The 19,055-nt window shown below is 37.3% G+C and overlaps 1 protein-coding gene across 3 annotated transcripts in view; it reads right to left on the reverse strand.

Moving 5' to 3' along the window:
- Positions 1 to 19,055, reverse strand: part of ATP2B1 (ATPase plasma membrane Ca2+ transporting 1) — a 41,769-nt gene that overhangs the window by 5,075 nt on the left and 17,639 nt on the right. The window contains exons 8-20 of one of the 3 annotated variants that reach the window (XM_009284354.2): positions 17,713 to 17,927; positions 16,126 to 16,368; positions 13,472 to 13,713; positions 10,284 to 10,521; positions 9,182 to 9,361; positions 9,011 to 9,098; positions 8,585 to 8,691; positions 6,411 to 6,602; positions 5,996 to 6,209; positions 5,654 to 5,865; positions 3,640 to 3,747; positions 1,577 to 1,759; positions 1,145 to 1,258 (exon numbers count right to left, since the gene is read on the reverse strand). In XM_009284354.2, coding sequence (XP_009282629.1) covers positions 1,145 to 1,258; positions 1,577 to 1,759; positions 3,640 to 3,747; positions 5,654 to 5,865; positions 5,996 to 6,209; positions 6,411 to 6,602; positions 8,585 to 8,691; positions 9,011 to 9,098; positions 9,182 to 9,361; positions 10,284 to 10,521; positions 13,472 to 13,713; positions 16,126 to 16,368; positions 17,713 to 17,927 — 2,336 coding nt within the window. The remainder of the gene's footprint in view (positions 1 to 1,144; positions 1,259 to 1,576; positions 1,760 to 3,639; positions 3,748 to 5,653; positions 5,866 to 5,995; positions 6,210 to 6,410; positions 6,603 to 8,584; positions 8,692 to 9,010; positions 9,099 to 9,181; positions 9,362 to 10,283; positions 10,522 to 13,471; positions 13,714 to 16,125; positions 16,369 to 17,712; positions 17,928 to 19,055) is intronic. The other 2 variants (XM_009284355.2, XM_009284356.2) reach the window with 2 other exon arrangements.

Consider the following 19,055-nt stretch of genomic DNA (forward strand, 5'->3'; position numbering starts at 1 on the left):
AGAGAACATTTCATTTAAGACAGCTCCTGAAATTAAGGGTCTTCATCCATCTGGTAATCTGAAAGTTTAAGAAGCATGGGGGAAAAAGAAGCCCTCTCAGAATTATTTTAGGAAAACAATTATTTAATTAGTCTCTAGGAAGTTAGAGAAGGAAGTTAAACATGTAATATATAATTAAGATGGAAAACTCTTTCAGTGATATTAGTTATCAGTATTCAACTACAACTGTTATGCATCTTCAGGCTCCAGAGTTTAAGCCTACATACACGAGTAATTAAATCTCTAGCCTCTACAGAGAGGAAGGCTGAAACTGAAACGCCACTTAGAGCACAATATAAAGAGGGCAGAATTAAGGAGAGACAAACTTTACTTTCATTGATGGCTTATGAACTGCTGCCAGAAGAACCTAGAGAGAAAAAAAACCCTTCAGATTTGAATGAAAGTTTCACCATTCGATGCTTAAACCTTCTTTTCCTTTTTAATTAGCTAATTAAATGTCTCTTCTGACTTGTACGCATTTTAGAAGCCTTGTTTCGCCACCTGAATCCTGATGTTGAGAAAGTTGTGTTATTCAGTAAAAAAGGTCCAACAAAAGCAGAGACTCAGAAGTTCCTTACAGGCTACAAAGAAAATGCATTTAGTGCTCCATGTTCTAACTACATTCATATTTTTAATATACCATTTGCTTTCCCCATCAGCTTGTTTACCTTAAGTATCATTTGTGCTGCAGTGCAAGACACCTGTTTTTGTTGACCTGGGTCCATGATTATATAATTAATTCACTTATTCAATGTAAGTCACCCTAAGAGGCATATACTCGAAAATTTACAACAGTTTTCCCGTTTTATCTTAAACATCCCTCTGTACACGAATGGATGAAGGCACAGGATGTGCAGGCTCACAGCTTTCACATTAAAGTCTTTTGTTGAAACTGTTCCACCTGTTCTCAGCCCTCTAAGAAAAAAAAGTCTTGAGGACTCCACTTTGTGGAAGAGCTCTATAAAAGCCTGACCGATGATTTTAAGTACTAAGGAGAAAATGAGAAACGTTAGGTACGTGAATTAGGAAATGTTAATTTCATGCACTTTAGGAACACACACTCACACCCCACAGTAGTAGAAGCAGTAGTAGAGGAAAACACTACATGTGTAGGGGTAGAAATATTTGTTACATCATGGTGCTGGCTGGCGATGGAGGGTTGCCGCCTTAGAGCCCCCTGAATGGTACTTCCACTCTGGAAAGCATTCACTACATCCATCTGCAAGGAATCAGAGATTGTGACAGCTTGCTCAGCAAGAGAGAGAGAGAACAAGAGAAAGGACCATCCCATCTATAACACACAAAAAGTAAAGAAAAAAGGCACTTTTTTTTTTTAATAGAGCAGATACACAGGCAAGAGTTGCATTTAGAGCTGAAGAAAACAGAGGACCCTGAGGGATTACACATCCATCCATACCCCCTTTTGACAGTCTCAGTCACACCAGTTAGAACTGCCACCTTAGTCAAAGGACTGGAGATGGAGAGGAGAGATTTCCCTCATAACACCCACTGCATCCTACCTTTTTCAAGACCATACCTGAGTTTGTATCCTGTTTAGGCCCCTAAACCACAAGATCTGACCGCGACGTAATTCTCTCTCAGCATGATCGATCTCCTCTACATCTTCTGCTAGTTCTTCTTCAGGAATCTCTTCCTTTTGTGTTCCATGACCAGCTTCTTTAAGGAATTTCAGACGGCTGGTTGGAATTGTTGAAATCAACTAATGGTGAATGAAAAATATGAATCAGGATTATTCTTTTTTTTTTTTTTACATAATAAATGTAATACCAGACTTAAGGCTTAACATAATATCCTGCATACAATTAGCAAAGTTGAAAAAACAAATTATGTAAGTGGGATGAGTGCATCAACGTAGAGCAATCACTCCAGCTGAACAGTTGCAAAGCTGTGAATATCCTTACCACCTCAACTGAGATGTGAAATTAAACTTGGACTACAAACCTAGAAAACGAAACATCCTTGCTCGGAACAAAGAATTCCACTTTAGCGTTACTTGACTATGCCAGGAAGGAGCAGTACTGAAGCTACAAGAACCATTAATTCTGTAGATTTGTCCTTGTATCTAGGGCTTTCAGAGCTCCATCAGTTTGATGAGCATGATGTGTTACCTCAAGTGAGAACCATATCATTTAATTAAAGTAGCCACAGGTAATTCAGAAACACAGAACAGACATGCATTCTTTTGTGAGCTGGAAGGTATCAATCGATTTGCAAGGTGAGTGATGTTTCCAAAACCCTTATCCCAAACTGTTACTTTGCTACTTGGTGTACACTAGTTCATCTATTTTAAGCTAAACAAAAGCTACATATGGCTGTTCCAGCTTTCCTTTTCATCCCCACCTTCAGGGCTATTCTGGTGAACTATGTGGTTAAGGGGAGTCATCTTTTGATACGTCCCATCTAGCAGATCCAGATCAGTTCCAAGATTGCTTTCCTTGATCATCACAAACCTAGAAGACCATTTCAGCAGCTGCAGAGGAAAAAGACTGCTCCAAAAGCAAGATAAACAGCCCTTTATACTGAAATTGCTACTATGAATGCTCCCAGATCACACTTCCGTTTCTACTATTCTCAGAAAGTCAAAAGCTCTTTGACTTTAATGCGATGCTAGAGCAGCATGAACTGCAGCAGGGAAGCTTTACCCTTGCAAGACACTTTGGGTCAAAGGTATTTCAAGCCATCTTGATTCTTTTCTAGGCTACTTTTAAACCTCAGAGTGACTCTATTTGATTTTTTGAAATAATTAATTTTCCAGAGAACCTTACCCACCTTTTAGAATATGCATCTATGCATGTATTTAAACTATCAATTTTATACTGAAACCTGAAGTGTCCTTTACAAAATGGAAGGAAAGAAACTGTAATGGAAAACTCTTCATGTAGTATGAAAAGTTTAGACAACTATGTCATTAAATAATGGAAAACTCCGTAGCTCTAAAGTTTCATGTAAATAAGCTTGCTGCTTACAAGCACCATTGTGCATGCAATAGTAATGAAACCCTGGGGCGTGGAAGGGCAGGGAATAAAAATCAAAATGCAGTAGCTTAATAGGTGGGAGAATTTTCCAATTATTTCATAATTATGCAAATGAATATTAAAGAGAAAGTTGTTTTGAGTTTTGCTGCATTTCTTGCTACTCCAGGAGTTTTTAAATCAAGAAAATACTAGCAAGTTTAACAATTCTGACTTTTCAAGAAAACCATTCAACATATTTCAACGTCAACATGTTCATTGCATCTGTATTCTTACAGAACTTCTTCTAGTACTTATCTGACTAAAGATATAATTTCATATTTAAAAGGTAACTACAGCTGCTTCTAGTTAAAAGTTACTAAACATAAACCAGCCATAGCAACTAGTTATGAAATGTAACTAATCCACCAAGTCAGAGTAAGGAATATCCAATTAAGGACTTTCTAGCTATTGAACTAGCCAATTTTAATCAGTATTTACTGTTAATCTCCATATATTCATATAGTCCACTTGAAAGATCTGAATGCTAAAGACAGTGTATTTGTATTTTCCATGTAAAGTATTCTAATGCAAGTACATATTTGGCATTTTGAAAAAGCTAGTTTACCTGGCCCCAGAGTAGTGTTCCCATGCCCAGGAAAATGGACCACAGCCACTGTTCAATCGAGAGTTCTGAGCAACTGAAAGGCTTCCCACCGAACTGCACAATAATTATCTGTGAAGAGCAACATCATTAAAGAACACGTATCAGTGACCTGTTACTAGAAAATTCCCTAATGCTTCAAGATCACTACAGACAGCTCTGCATTAGAACATAGGATTTCCCATCCTATTAAGCATACACTTCCACTGTCTCAGCAGTTTGAGCACGTTTCCAAACCTAAGCCATCTTCTTATGCTTTTCAGTATTTCAAGAACTACCCATTTATTCTTCAAATGTCACACTCATGAAAACGTGTTGACTACTTCATTTTGCTTGCCGTTCTTTCCCTTCGTTTCGCAATTACAGCACGTATTCGATGCCACAAATTTACAGTGATTATTTACCATGTGAACACCCATCTCAGAACCAAGTTGATTAATAAACTTGTATTAATACAAGTCGTAGATCCACAAGACATAAAACATTTCAGAAATAATTCAACAGAATATTACTCTGTATCCCATCAGTGTTAAACGTCAGACTTTAAATCATCACAGTGTGACATCTATGTAGTAAGTCTTGGGGGGAGGGAGCAGAGATCTCAAAAGCTAAATTAAATGAGCTCCTACTGACTTACCTATTACAACAAGCTGTACAGGCCCTAATGAGCAAGGTATCCCTCTGCATAGGGATTATATGCATGAAAGCCTGCCCTGGAGAATCAACAATTCAAGTAGCAGGGCAGGCATGAAAAGGAGACAGTATTGACCATTAAGCAGGACAGCTGAAAAGCCCAAGAGTATCTTCTTTTATTAACACAGCATAAAACACTGAGACAACAACTCAGGAGTTACTTATTTGGGAAGGCATTCAGTCCACCAAATTTATAAAGGGAACGCAGTTGCAGTCAGAAGTAATTTCTACATATTTGGCTTTGTTGCACAACAGTCAGTCTGCTACATATGCAACCCTAAAAATAAGAGTAGCTTCTGAAGAAGTGTCATCTAAAAAAAAAAACCTAAACCTGGGAGAATAAGTGAACTAGCTTCACGTGAAGCAGAGCTGCATACATTTGCATTGCTTGAACCGTTATGAATTTGGTCAGCTTCATGGAATACCAAGTCTAAGAAGAAACTTAAGGCGCAGGTTATATCTTACGTCTGAAATAACGTAAGTCAAAATGAAAGAGTTTTCTGAAAAAAAGTAGTATTTCCATTTGTTGGTTATTTCTTCTGATGAATTAAAAGTTAAGGCCATTTAGAAGGTGAAACTATTTCTCATAAACTATTTTCTTTAGATTCAATTTTGACTTGATGTTTCTCAACACCAGTGTGTTAACCCAATCAATTTCAGATAATTTCATTTCATTTGTTAGCATATACTGAGTTAACTAACTAGCTTTTACAAATCTGCCTCAATGCACCAACAAAAGGTCCCTAGACATCAGTGTTTTTCACCTAAAAAAGCAGCATCTATACAGATAACTAAAATATATACCAGTGCAGATAATTGATTTCCACAGAAGGAAGATAAAAACTGATACTTAAGTTTCTAAAGCTTATTCATGTCCTAATCTCATTAAGAAGATATGAGAAGTTGTAACTTTTCTATAATTGTTTAAATGGGCTCTCATTCAGATGCACAGGCAGATACTATGAGGAAGACTAGGTGGGGAACATACAACTTCTTCACATTTTGTCAAGAGACTAGAACACTAAGATCAAATTGAAGAACTAGAAAATTCAAAAGGTAAATACAAATACTTCTAGATTCCAATTTTACCAATTTCGAAGAGGTCTTACCTGAAAACCCTGTCAAGCAGCACTTCCAAGTAATTTATAGCGTGTTTGACGCTGAAGTTTTTTTTCACATTACGGAAATGAAATGCCTGGCACTAGTTGATTAGCATTTCTAAGGTAAGAAAGTACATCAGTGTACTAAGTGCATTTTCCCCCCCACCCTCCAAGAATTTACTTACCTGTACAACAAATGTCCCCAGAACAATAGTACAGAAGATAGCGTTGTTAAAGATTCCTTCAAAAACGTTTCTTTCACCATGAATTTTTCGGGCATTAATTTCATTAAAAAGCTGCATCATCACAAACGTATTAAATACAATAGTATAATGCTCTGAAGGAGGAGCATGCAGAGGTGCATTTCTTCCACTATCGATATCAAAAATTCTCTCACCTGTGTATAAAAGGCATTTATCAGCAGCTTAATTGGTGTTTTTATACACACACTACAACAAAAAATTAGTTTTAAGATCACATCTCTGTACAACTTTCAGAATAACTTTGCAAAGCCTCAGTATTCTTACCAGCAAACAGGAGCGTGAAGACCACTACGAGTTGGTAGAATGCATGACCCAAAATGTTCTTCATCATTGTACGAGAAATCAAAGGTTTGTTTCTACCATAAGGCTTTCGCAACAGAAGAGCTTCAGTGGGTGGTTCTGTTGCCAGGGCAAGAGAAGCTAATGTGTCCATTATGAGATTTACCCACAGCATCTGCACAGCTTTAAGCGGAGAATCCTATAAAGATAGATATATAAACCCTCCAATATAAGTGAACAAACTGCAGCTATTAAAGGCATTTATTATACAACATGGGCATGTTCTGAAGGGCATTATGTTCTTTGGACTAGTATTTAACTGAAAGTTTGAAATCAAGAGTTAATGAGTCATGACATTTTCAACCTTTATTAGCTGAAACAATCCACCACCAGTACGTACTTGTGTTATGCATGCTCCTGTAAAAGCAACAATTACTGCTACTACATTGACAGTAAGCTGGAACTGAAGAAATTTGGAGATGCTGTCATACACGTTTCGTCCCCACATAACTGCTTTAACAATACTTGTGAAGTTGTCGTCTGTAAGGATAATATCAGAAGCTTCTTTAGCTACGTCTGTTCCAGCAATACCCTGGTAGAAAAAGAAAAACACTATGAAATATAACAGGATGCACTGACTTATGTAATAGAAGCTATTATTATACCCTCGGTCAGTATTCACTTTGGTGCACCTTGTCTGAAGGACTATTTTAATGTAAGCACCTAAAGTTCTACTGAATCAAGTTCTGCTTGCAAGTTCTACTCAAGCATGGGAAAATGTAAACAAAAAACAGGTAATGTTGTCTTTAAAATAAAGACCTTAATAAAAATCCTCAAGTTGATGACAAAGACAAAGTTCTCCCAAAGAAGTGTTACTGACCACTGTTCAAGTTAAAGGCCACCAGATGGTGCAGCACTACAATTTAGTCTGTGTCCTAATGAGTTTGCTACATGGATTCCAGCAGTAGGGCAATGCATGTGTTCATAACATAGTAGAATGATACATAATCCCAAAAACCTTTTCCAGAAGAGCATTAGCATTAAACAGTAGAATATGCAATATGCACGTGACATCGCAATGCAGTATGACATTCTTAAGTTTTAAGCACCTGTAGTCTCCTGCAGTGTCCAAACAGTTAAGCTGAGTTCTGTGCAATACCTACTTCAAGGATATTTATTTGCTTTTGGCATTTCAAAAACACTAACTCAATAGCAAATTTAATGATCCTTATTCTTGATAAATTATTTTGCTAAGGAAATGACTCACCTGCATAGCTATGTGTACACCTTAAAAGGTACATTTAAATATCATGTAGTAGATGGTATATTTTAAGTGTTATTTAGATAAGCAGTTAGAGAAATTAGTTTCTTACACAGATGAACATAGACAGCAACTGCAGGAAACATTTAAGTTCTGGAAGATGAAAATAAATCTGCCCCTGACAGTGCCAACTACAGCAGCTATACAATAGCAGAAAACACATACTCGTTAAAACAAGATTGTTACTGTCTAGAGAACATTTCATGTGTAGCTGTCAAATTTTTAAGTTATGCTTTTGAAAAATGCTCCTTGAGAATGACAAAAAAGCTCCTCCTCTCCCCATTTTTTTCTTCAAGATTAGCATCTGAGTCAGTGCATCTGCATGTGGTGTAGGAGAAGTGTGGTCTTCATTATTTTTTTTTTCCTTCAAGTGCTTAATAATGAGTTTTTAAAGACTATAGTGACCTACTAGCACCAAACTGTACCTTTTCAGCTTAAGACTGAGGAGGAATCTTGTGGCAAGAGGAAGCTTGAGGAATTTATTTTACAGTGTTTTGAAAGAGTCAGAAGGAAGCTGAAGCCTACATACTTAAGGCATGAGTCTATCTAGTATTAGCACTTAAAGCCGAGACTTGGTTTGACTACCATTTGAAAAGGTAGTTGAGAATTTAAATTGAGAAAGCCAAGCAATCAAAGGAAACATTCAGACAAATGCAGATCCTAGATTGTCAAAAAGTGCTGTTACTTCAGTTGTACTAGAGATGTCTCTTAGTATAGCCTCCAAAGCCATTTTAAACATCAACTGGCAGTCTCTCTCATTATAGTCTCCCTGTTCCTATGCATCATTTCATGGAAAACAGATGATTAAGCTCATTCCATATTGCATATAAGCTTTACTCAAAGTCAACATAGTATGCTATTTACCACCTAAAGTCATTTTGCCTTATGTTGAACAGATCTCATTTCAGAAGTCTTCAGGATCAGTAATTCTGTTCCTATGTTTTGCAACAAGCCTTTGTGGAAAAAGGTTTTGATTCGCAAGTGACTGGGGTTCTGCGTTTTTTAAGTTTTATTCAATGGCAAATGGCACAAGGACATTTTCCATCAAATGAAAACATGGCTAAGTTGGGAGACTGAGGAAGGAGGAAAAAGTAATTAGTATTAAGTATGAGAGATGTTGACTCCATTAACTTAGTTGTATATTAGGCTCATGAAACAAGCAAGGTTGTTTAATGATCTTTTAAGTAATTTGAGAAGTTATTTTATCAAAATAGGTCTCCAAAATTCTGAAGATTTAAAAAAAAAAATCATACCATAGCAAATCCAACATCTGCCTTCTTCAGAGCTGGACCATCATTGGTACCATCACCAGTTACTGCTACAACTTGCCTCTGTTCAAAGACAGTGCTGTCAATTATACCTAAAATAAAATGACATCTTGGTGTTACAGTTCAAAGTTGACAACACAGCACAGACTGAACCTGAAAAAGAAACCCAGTTTTTGTCTTCCTCAGAGTCATTAAACAAAAAAAAACAAACCAAAAAACCCAAGAAAAAAATCCCAACAGATAGTTCTAGTTGGCTCCATTTCTCGGGGTGGGGGTGAAGAAATCAGTTGGCAAATGAAGATACCCTCATAGGCATTTCCCACTTTTCAGTCCTAGTTTTTTTTTTTTTTCTAGAAGCAGGGAAAAAAATAAATCTAGCTTTACTTAGAAACTCAGATAATTTTTACTTACCTTTTACTAGAGTGTGTTTGTCAGTGGGAGACGATCTTGCAAGAACACGAAGCTTTGGCCAGATTTTATCTATTCGCTCTTGCTCTATCTGCAAAAAGAGGATTGCTTATATTTTACAGTTAGGAGACTTAGAATATCTGCTGATCTACTTTACATAGTCAGTATGCTTACCTCTCCTTTTTCATTGCGTATTCTCCTGTTAAAGTCTTTGCCCTCTAAACACAGGAAGTCTTCACCAGGATTCAGAATACCACATTTTAATGCAATAGCACGAGCAGTGTTAATGTTATCACCAGTGACCATACGTACAGTTATGCCTGCACGTTGACACTTTTTTATTGCATCAGGTACCTGTAAACAAAAAACAACAAACAAAAAAACCCATAGGCTCAGAGACTGTACATTAGCTGAATAAATCTAGACATGTGAGTGAAAGGAATGTTTTTGGCTCAATCCAGGATAACTCTTATTTTAAAATCGACTGTTGTTATGGAACATTTAAAAAAAAAAATAAATAGCTTACTGCAGTTCTTTTCCTGAAAAACCACACAAATGGCAATTCTGGCAAAGGGGCTTTATTGTTGTTGTTATGTTATGTCCCCTCCCCCCTCCCTTCATTTTTCAAATACTGTAGTATTCAAAAATACCACAAAAATCCTCATGACCTATTAGGCTGTAATATTCAAAGGTACTGAGTACTGGCTTTTCATTTATGATTATGTGAAATGAACTGCAGCTCACACTCCACTACTTCACCCGTGACTTAGTGTGAAGTGATGACAGTGAAGATCAGACTGGAGTTCCACTTACATGTGGCATAAAAGCTTTCACTATTGAAAAATACTGCCCTCTTTAGACCTCAACCACAAGCCGGACTCCTTACCTCAGTTCTCAGGTGACAAACCCTCCTCTCCATCACTCCCCATGAGAAGCTGGCAACAAGCACAATATTATCCTAAACAATACTCCTAATACTCCAAGTGGTAAAAAAAAAAAAAGACAAGTTGTTCCATCTACTGAGACCCTGCACAGTAAGCGCCTTAAGTCATTAGTTTGTACAGAGCTTCAGTAACACAGCATAAGTGACATTAAGAAGTTTTAATCTGCTTTTATAGCTCCATTAACTTCCCCCTAAGAAATTAGTTTTTCATTTATCAACTATGCTTAAGGCGTACAATAGCGATTCAGTTCCTTGTACTCGCTGCATGATGAACAACATCATGAATCAAGATCCGTTGTAACAGAATCACTGCAGTTTAGTCAGTGACCCTACCTCAGGTCTCACAGGGTCTTCAATCCCAACAACAGCAATGCACGTCAGACCAGTAACAATATCATTTTCATTGTCCCATTCTGGCTCAGGTTCCCCTGCTGGGAAGTCTCTGAATGCCAGGCAGATGGTTCTGAGCCCTTCAGAAGCCATTGGCTCAATTACAGTTTTCACGATATCATCGCGGTCCCTAGGTCTAAATACCTTTGGTTCTCCATTAGCACTCAGTATTTTGAAGCACCTGAAAAGGAAGGTTTAAAGAGTTAAAGTTCAGCCCATTCAATGGCTTATTAGTCAACTCCAGTAAGTTTCCACAAGCTTTGTTTTCACTAGAGACACACACACACACACGAAAAGCCAGTGGCAGCATCTCTAAGGTAATCTTCTCCATATACACTTAATCTCTTCCCAATTGCAAAACATACTAGGTGTAGAAAGTTAACTGAGCCCGTCATCCTAGGATGAAAATAGTGCCCAATGAAATTAGGACACAAAGATTAGTTACCTCCCAGAAGTATCCATTTCTCCATTGCATGTAAACAGACTAGTGTCTATGCTGGTTGAGTCAGTCAATCCAGTTTCAAGTTCAACAAAATAATCCCACCTTGTTAACAGTTATACAAGTCTCAGAAGTACAATACGTTTCAGAACGTGCATGTGGTGCTTAAACAGCTGTAAGTACTAAACTTACAGCTCTGAAAGCAAACTTTGGTACTATGATGAACCAATGCCATCCTTAAGAGTAGTAAGGTGTGCCCCCGTCCCCCGTCCCCCAGTCTAAGTGCAGAGAATTCAGAGAGCATCTGGCATAGAGTTCTTAATGTGAAGTATTAAATGAAAAACAAATACTTAAATCTAATTTAATAAGAGACTAGATGCAACACTATGTACTCTGTACTCTCAACACATGCTTTTTAAGTGCAGAGAATTCAGAGAGCATCTGGCATAGAGTTCTTAATGTGAAGTATTAAATGAAAAACAAATACTTAAATCTAATTTAAATATTTGTAAGAGACTAGATGCAACACTATGTACTCTAACATTTCAACACATGCTTTTAGTTGTTTCTTCATGCCAAACATGCCACTGCTTTCATAGACAGTATACATACTTTACCAATATTAATACCATGAATATAACACTACCAAATATTTTGAACAACAAATTTAGTCTCATTCATCTGCATGCTTAGCAAAGTTTTGCCATAAAGCAACACCATAAGCATTTGTTTTACAAATTAGTACTAATATGGCACTGAAAAAAAAATAAGAATTTATGACTTGTTTTTAAAGTATCGAGTTCGGACCTGGCAGATCTGCTAAAATGACTACTGTTATATTTAAGTATTTAGTCCAAGGGTTTAGGGAATTCCCAAGTGCAATACATATAAAGTTTCCACCTCAGCCAGGGAATGAAAACAAAACAGTCCCTTGGAGCTTCATAGTATTCATCACAACTGAAATTTGAAGTCGATCTGAATTTCCTGATTTTGGTTATCTGTTCAAGTGTCAGCAACCACTAAGGATATCTTGTGTTACCTGCAATCATAGGACTTGTGATAAATTCAAAGCATTCCAAGATGACTAAATGGAAGCCAATAAGCTTTATGTAAAGATTTCATTGAAACTCATTTCAAATATTTGACTTGATGGTAAGGAAAGAAGAATAAAACTGCTCTGATTGAAAAAGTTTGCTGCATTTCTTCTACGCTTATTAGCGACTCATTTGTGTCTTATAAATATTCATGTTTAAGCTTTCAGTGCTCAAGAACAGTCATACATGTGACAATAAAGAATGAGCAGCACAATTGACAAACCAGGTTACAAGCTCTGAGATTAATTTCTGGCACCGCATAGGTAGTGGGTAAAGAAAGTGGCTTATGATGCTAAGGCTTTTTCCTAGTCCATGCATACTCTGAAATAGTTTTGGAATTACAACTATTCCAATAGTATCCAAATCAGTCTAGGTTTTCTTGTTCTTTGCCAAATGTCCTTATTATTTATTTTCTTATCTCAGTTATGAAGCCAAGTGGACAACATGAGTCTGGGCTGAACGAGTTTTAGCAACTTCTACAGTTCAACTGCTCAACAAGATAATAAGGTACAAAATACTTCTGAAGGCAGAAGCAATGCAAATATAGGCATACTTATTCACTGATGAGACTTGGCTTAAAAGCTAACTATGAAAAAAATCACAGCTAAATCTAAGTTCCATATCAAAAGGAACAAGAGCCCTTTAAGATTGACTTTTTGTTGTCAGCACTAAGTTGAGGAGAAAGAAGATTTCATCTTTTTTCTTTAGTGCATTAGTACTTTCCTAGATATTGATTTGGGGGGCTAGTAGCAAGCAAAAAGGTAAATTGAACTGATGAACATAATCTATGCGCTTCTCAGACTAGAAATAGTCTGATGTTAGAACCAAAACCAGGCTGGCTACAACTGCTGTTCCTAGAGAACAGCATGCATACATGCTTGACTTCTCTCCTCACCTAGGAATTACCATGGCCTTCTTCACACCTAAGTGTTTGTCCCAGTGGTGACTAATCTTTCACTAATAGTCTAATCTCATTCTAATAAATCCCCTATAGATGGGCAGATGCATAAGGAAGCAATTTGCTTTATCACATTAAAAACCCTCAAGTTTCTCCATTGGCCAAGTTCAACCTCCTGTTAAATGATCAGCTTGGACACCAACTTGCACAGTCTTTTGAAGCTGAAAATAATCTTAAAAGTAATCACTTTTCAACGGCACAAGTCGTTGCTGGAATTTAGGCATATCAGCTGTTCGGACTTCACTGGAAGATGGGTGAGCATTTTGACCAACCGCACCTAAAACTATAATAGTTTAACTAGAGAATAGATCAATTCATAGACACTTTCCTGTATCAGAGCAGAGTTCACAAGTTAAAATTAATCATGACCAGCTCTTTTTTTTGGGGGGTGGGGTGTGAGAATTGAAGTAACTGAAATGCTAATTGCCCATCTTACTGCAGAAAGTCAAACAATTGAGGGAGACAAGCTGGGAAGCTGGCTGCAATCACAAGGGTATAGGACTGCTGCACTTGTTTGTGAATAGGGCAACAGAAGTATTTCGCAGACTATGGCACAATGTTGTTTACCACTTCAGCCTCCTCACCTATCACAACATTTAGCCAAATTTCAGTGCTGAAGTACAATAGTAGTTGTTCTTACTTTTTAAGAACTATCTCAGAGGCACCTTTACTGAATATCCGGAAACTGCCATCAGAGTTTTTTAACACAGTACTCATAGATTTTCTAACAGAGTTGAACGTGTACACTTTGTACAAATCCTCTTCTGGTATCTCATTTCTTACGTCCTGATAATCACGTTTTAAATCCAAGAGCAATCCCAGCAAGGCACATTCAGTTTTATTTCCAACATGACGTGGTAGGCCACCTTCTTTTTCAGGAGGCTGCAAGAAGAACAAGAACCTTTGCTGATTAGGTTAACCTATGAACCACTGAAGTACAGCATGTAGAAAACAAGGGAGCTAAGGCCAAGCTTAGCTCTAGGATGGGGAAGTTTCACTTTCGCAATGATTACTCTATAAATTCCTATGAGTCATGAGCCAAAGTCATACTGCTGGCTTTTTAAAGTAACTTCTGTACCTGTTCAGGATCTTTCAGTCCCTTTCTCAGACTCAAAAATCACCCATCAAATCCCAGCATGACCCTTCTAAAAGGCATTTTCCATTGCTTGAAATATCTATCTGATCAATTGAGTGTAGTCCCTGAATAATTATTTTGCATTTTAAAAGTACAGAGAAGTTTACTTAAACTGATTTAAGCAAGCTAAATGGCATTATTTCTGCTAAATTAAAGTATCCTCTCCTGTAGTAACTCTTCCGCAATGAATTAGACTACGATCACATCACCTGTTAGCCTTCTACTGAATAAACTAAGTCTTTAAGCTTCTTAAGTCTCACCACAAGTTCTGTTTTCCAGGCCATGGCCTATTTAACTGGAAAGAGTTCAGAAACAAGTTTCCAACCCTTTAATACCAGAACAAGTTTATTCTCTCAATGTGGAATATGCATGTACTAGTGCTATAAGTAAAGGAGTATTTCTCAGATATTTCTGAGCTTATATAGCTGTAACATTGCAGTGCAGTTTGTAGCAGAAAAGGCAGAAGCACTTACTCAGCCTGACGTGCCTCAAACAGCTAGAGCTGAACTATATTAATCATAAGTCAGTGATCCATTTTCATCATTCAGAGCTGCAAGATCTTGGATTTGGCTGTACTGAATACTCACACTTTCAAAATGTTCACTTTAACGTGCAGTTTAAGATGTCCAGTTCTGGGCTCCCCAGTACGACAGACATGGACATCCAGCCATGGGCCACAAAGATGATAAAGGGGCTGGAGCACCTGACATATGAGAGGCTGAGAGAGCTGAGACTGTTCAGCCTGGAGAAGAGAAGGCTCTGGGGAAAAAAAACTTATCAGTGTGTATTAAATGACTGAATGGGGCAGGCGGGTGGCACGGCAGTAAAGACTGCCAAGCCCGACCTAGACTGCCAAGCCAGACTTCCTACTGGTATCCAGTGAGAGGACAACAACGGGCAATGGGTACAAACTGAAACTCTGAAATTCTATTTGAACATAAGGAAACACTTTTTTACTCTAAGGGTGATCAAATACTTGACAAGGTTGCCCAGATGTTGCAGAGTCTCCACCCTTTGAGATTCTTAAAACCTGACTGGACATAGCCCTGAGCAACGTGGTCTGGCTGACCCTGCTTTGAGCAGGGGAGTTGGACCAGAGGATCTCAAGAGGTTCCTTTCAGCCCTCTGTGATTCTGTAAAACAGACTAACTCTGACTGCATTGGATATAATTTGATTAAAATTGTAGTAGTAAGGGACCTGGTCAGTTTACATGCAGCTACTTTTTTTCTTTCTATAAAAAGATCTTTAGAAAATTGACTGTGAAACTCCTCACATGCTATAACTCAGTAGTATTTCAGTCTTGTTTCGGAGAAATCGGTGCTGGTGATCTTGATGTGCTGCCTCAAGTACTGCTATTACGGAAATTCTTGCAGAGGTACCATCTTTGTTGGCTGAAAAGTAGCTTTTGGACTGGCGTTTTACTGCTATTCCTGTACAAAGCATTATAGTGGAAGCTTCTACTAAATCTTGAAATGCTAATTTATTTATTTTTTAAAGCTAAATTCTAATTATTATTTTTGCTGCCTTAAAGAATATGTTATGCAACACGTTGGAATAACTACAGCAAGGAAGCTATGTTTGGAGTTGCAGAAACTTATGCACACAAAAGTGCTAAATAGTCCAGTATTTTTAACGTGTAACAGTCCATTATTCTTTTTATTTCAAAATATTTTGGAAGTCTCAAACAAGGTATGAGCAAAGATGTTACAATTCTAAAGTCTACAAACTCATACAACAGAATCTGGAATAAAAATCCATCAAAATCCTCATCTGTACTTGTGTTTTCTCATTACCTTCTAGCTAATGTTATGCTACTCTTACATGTTTACTTTGAAGTAGCATGCAAATCAAGCCAAGATGCTCTTCAAGTAAGGTAAACAGCCCCACTTATAAAAACAAATTTAGACACAACTGTGAACTTAGAGGAAGTTATCTTCCTGAGATTGTATCTTTGAATTATTTGTTCTAACTGAAATAAGCTATTTTTGAAGCTTAGACTCAAATGAACAGTTGAGTAATTTACAGCAGGTACAAAATACCTTACACTGCATTTTGCCACACACTTACACTTAACTGCCTACCATGTGGCCACCAGACAATTTGCATCTTTTGAGGAAGTTGTTTAGTTACCTTGATTAGAATGAAGAAATCCACTTACCAGTATTTTGGAAGTATAAGCACAATTAACAGAAATTCCTGTCACAAGGTAAGCCATAATTTTCTCTGGAATAGCTTCTGGCTCTGGAATTTTTTTATAGTGTTTTTCATTGATGTAGGCTTGGACCACTGTCATTCTGTTCATGGTCAATGTTCCCGTTTTATCTGAGCAAATAGCTGTTGCATTGCCCATTGTTTCACATGCATCCAGATGTCTCACCAAGTTATTATCTTTCATCATTTTCTAAGGAAATAAAAGCAGTCAACAGCTAGCCATGACCATTACTTCACATTTCAGAAATTATCATTTAGAGAATATAGAGAATATCCAGTCTTACACAGCAGTTTCAGAAGACACTCAGCCTTTAAGTTATCTGGCATCTTACAGAGGAAGAATTTGTAGCTGCCACATTCTGTAAGGATTCCTTTAAGTCTACCATGTCACAGTAAACTTCATTTTGAACAACGTTCATAAATACAGTCTTAATCTCCTGTATCTCCATGTCATGCCAACTACTGATACTAGTCACACTGTTACGAGCAAATAGTTTATGATGATATTTAGAAATAGAGGAGAGGTACAGACTGAGCTTTACCAGATATAACAATAAAAAAAGTCTTTCTGCTTACAAGAAAGATCAAATAAACTATGTTACAGACTTATTTGAATATCAGATGCTAGATGCTTTCAAAGATGCTAGAGTCAGACTTAAAATCAAATACAAACTGGGAACCTAATGTTTCAGCTATGGTAGTGAGGACTACACAAATTTCATAAGTCAAACATTGCTTTAAATTCTTTACTTAACAGGTTTGGATAGTATTTTAACCTTGAAGAGGCAGCGTAACTTCAAATGATACAATACTAAGGCCACTACTCGTTAGTACTGTAAGTTATTAAGTTTTAGAACACAGCCTAAACAGCCATTGTCTTTACAATTAGATTTTCAGATCAATAACCAGTTGCAGCATGCTGAAGCAATAAGAAAATTAAGAGAACAAAGAGCATGAGTTAAAAAAACATGCTGTATAACAAAGCTGTACTAAGTTATTAGTTTTAGAACACAGCCTAAACAGCCATTGTCTTTACAATTAGATTTTCAGATCAATAACCAGTTGCAGCATGCTGAAGCAATAAGAAAATTAAGAGAACAAAGAGCATGAGTTAAAAAAACATGCTGTATAACAAAGCTGTACGTTCTACAATATTCAGTCCTCAAGGAGAGTCAATCTGGAAACTTTTGTAGTAGTTGTTTAATCAGTTAGGTAGAAGTTCAGGTTTACAGAAAGGTTTGTTATTTACAAACTCTAATGCATCTATTATTTTAAGCAAGTGCTACAATGTTATGAGCTAAACCCATTCATCTTTAGCTGGTGACAACAGGCTGTCACTGGTCACTGTTCATATTAATGTGTATTCAGAGATTAAGAAAAATACTGGGGCAGATTTCTTATGCAGTTCAGGGAAACAAGAAAAGTTTCTCCCCAGTCTGTTACATTTATGTGATGCAGCGTATCTCAACTGAGATTTTACAGCTGATGAATACACCCACCTACCTTTAAGGTCTCTTCCCATCTATCCACTTACCTTAACAGAGTAAGCCAGAGATATAGTGACTGCAAGTGGAAGACCTTCTGGTACTGCTACCACCAAGACTGTAACTCCAATAATGAAGAACTTCACAAAATACTGAATGTAAATTGGTGTACATTCAGCAAGCCAAGGTCTCTTCTGAACCCAGAAGGTATCAATTACAAAATATAACACAAGGATAATGACCGTGATTGCAGACATCAATAAACCTTGTTAAAAAGAGAACAAACAGTTTTCAGAAATTATCTCAAATATTTGGCAATACAGACTGTGGATAAGTCAAGTGCAAATACTTCTGCCTTTATAGAAGTTAGCTTATAGCTAAGATTTTAAACAGGCAAGCCGGGAAACATTGAGGTAGTTCTCAAAGGTGTTCCAACTTCCAATGCAAATACTTCCTCATGCATTTCACCTAGAAACTTCTAAAATCTATTTTTTTTTTCTTCCCATATAATTGAAAAGTGTAGGTCTAATTATGAACAGGAGAGACCAATATGTAAAGTCAATTGACTAAGCAGAATAAGAACTGAAATAATACAGCAGGTCTTCAACGATTGTACTGCTGACTTATTCAGTAGAGAAAGCTGCTGACAGCCTGTACCCTGCTTCCTGCTGAAGGTGGGATTAATTATGGCAGGTAAGCACAGTGTTCAATGAACTGGGAGTAACTGGGAAGACAAACCAGAACTGCTGTTAGCAAGCTGAGCAGCACACTTAAGACACTACAGGAAAACAGTGAAGGAAAATGGACCTGGCTGGAATAAAGCAACAGAAGTCACTGAAGTGTCAGCTCTTTATAGAAAGATAGTTCACTGTGTGGACGATCCCAAAGCAGCAGGATGGAAAAATGCATGCATGAGGTAGATGAGCGTTAAGGGTGTGTGGGGAATTACAATGGGTCAAAAGGTGCATAAAGGAAAACAAGAGCTCTTACTTATGAAAGATGTGGAAAAAATTGTTTGATAAGAACAGTATTTACACAAAACATACCATGGAAGCTTTATTCAACTTCTGTTAGTACAAGTTTCTCTGAAAAATTAACATTGCTTTACATAAGTATGGAGTGCTGCAGTAAGTTTAATTGCTTTGTCCTCACACCATAACTGTCTTATGACACAGATGCTTAAGTCAGCCCTTTTTGAGCTGTGGGCTGGGCTACAAGACTTCTAGAAGTTCCTTCTAGCCTTAATAGAATCATAGAATAGTTTGGCTTGGAAGGGACCTCTAAAGGTCATCTAGTCCAACCCCCCTGCCATAAGCAGGGACATCTTCATATAGATCAGGTTGCTTAGAGCCCCGTCCAACCTGACCTGGAAAGTTTCCAGGGATGGGGCATC

This window comes from Aptenodytes forsteri, unplaced genomic scaffold (assembly GCF_000699145.1).
Source record: "Aptenodytes forsteri isolate BGI_AS27 unplaced genomic scaffold, ASM69914v1 Scaffold53, whole genome shotgun sequence".
Taxonomy (NCBI): Eukaryota; Metazoa; Chordata; class Aves; order Sphenisciformes; family Spheniscidae; genus Aptenodytes; species Aptenodytes forsteri.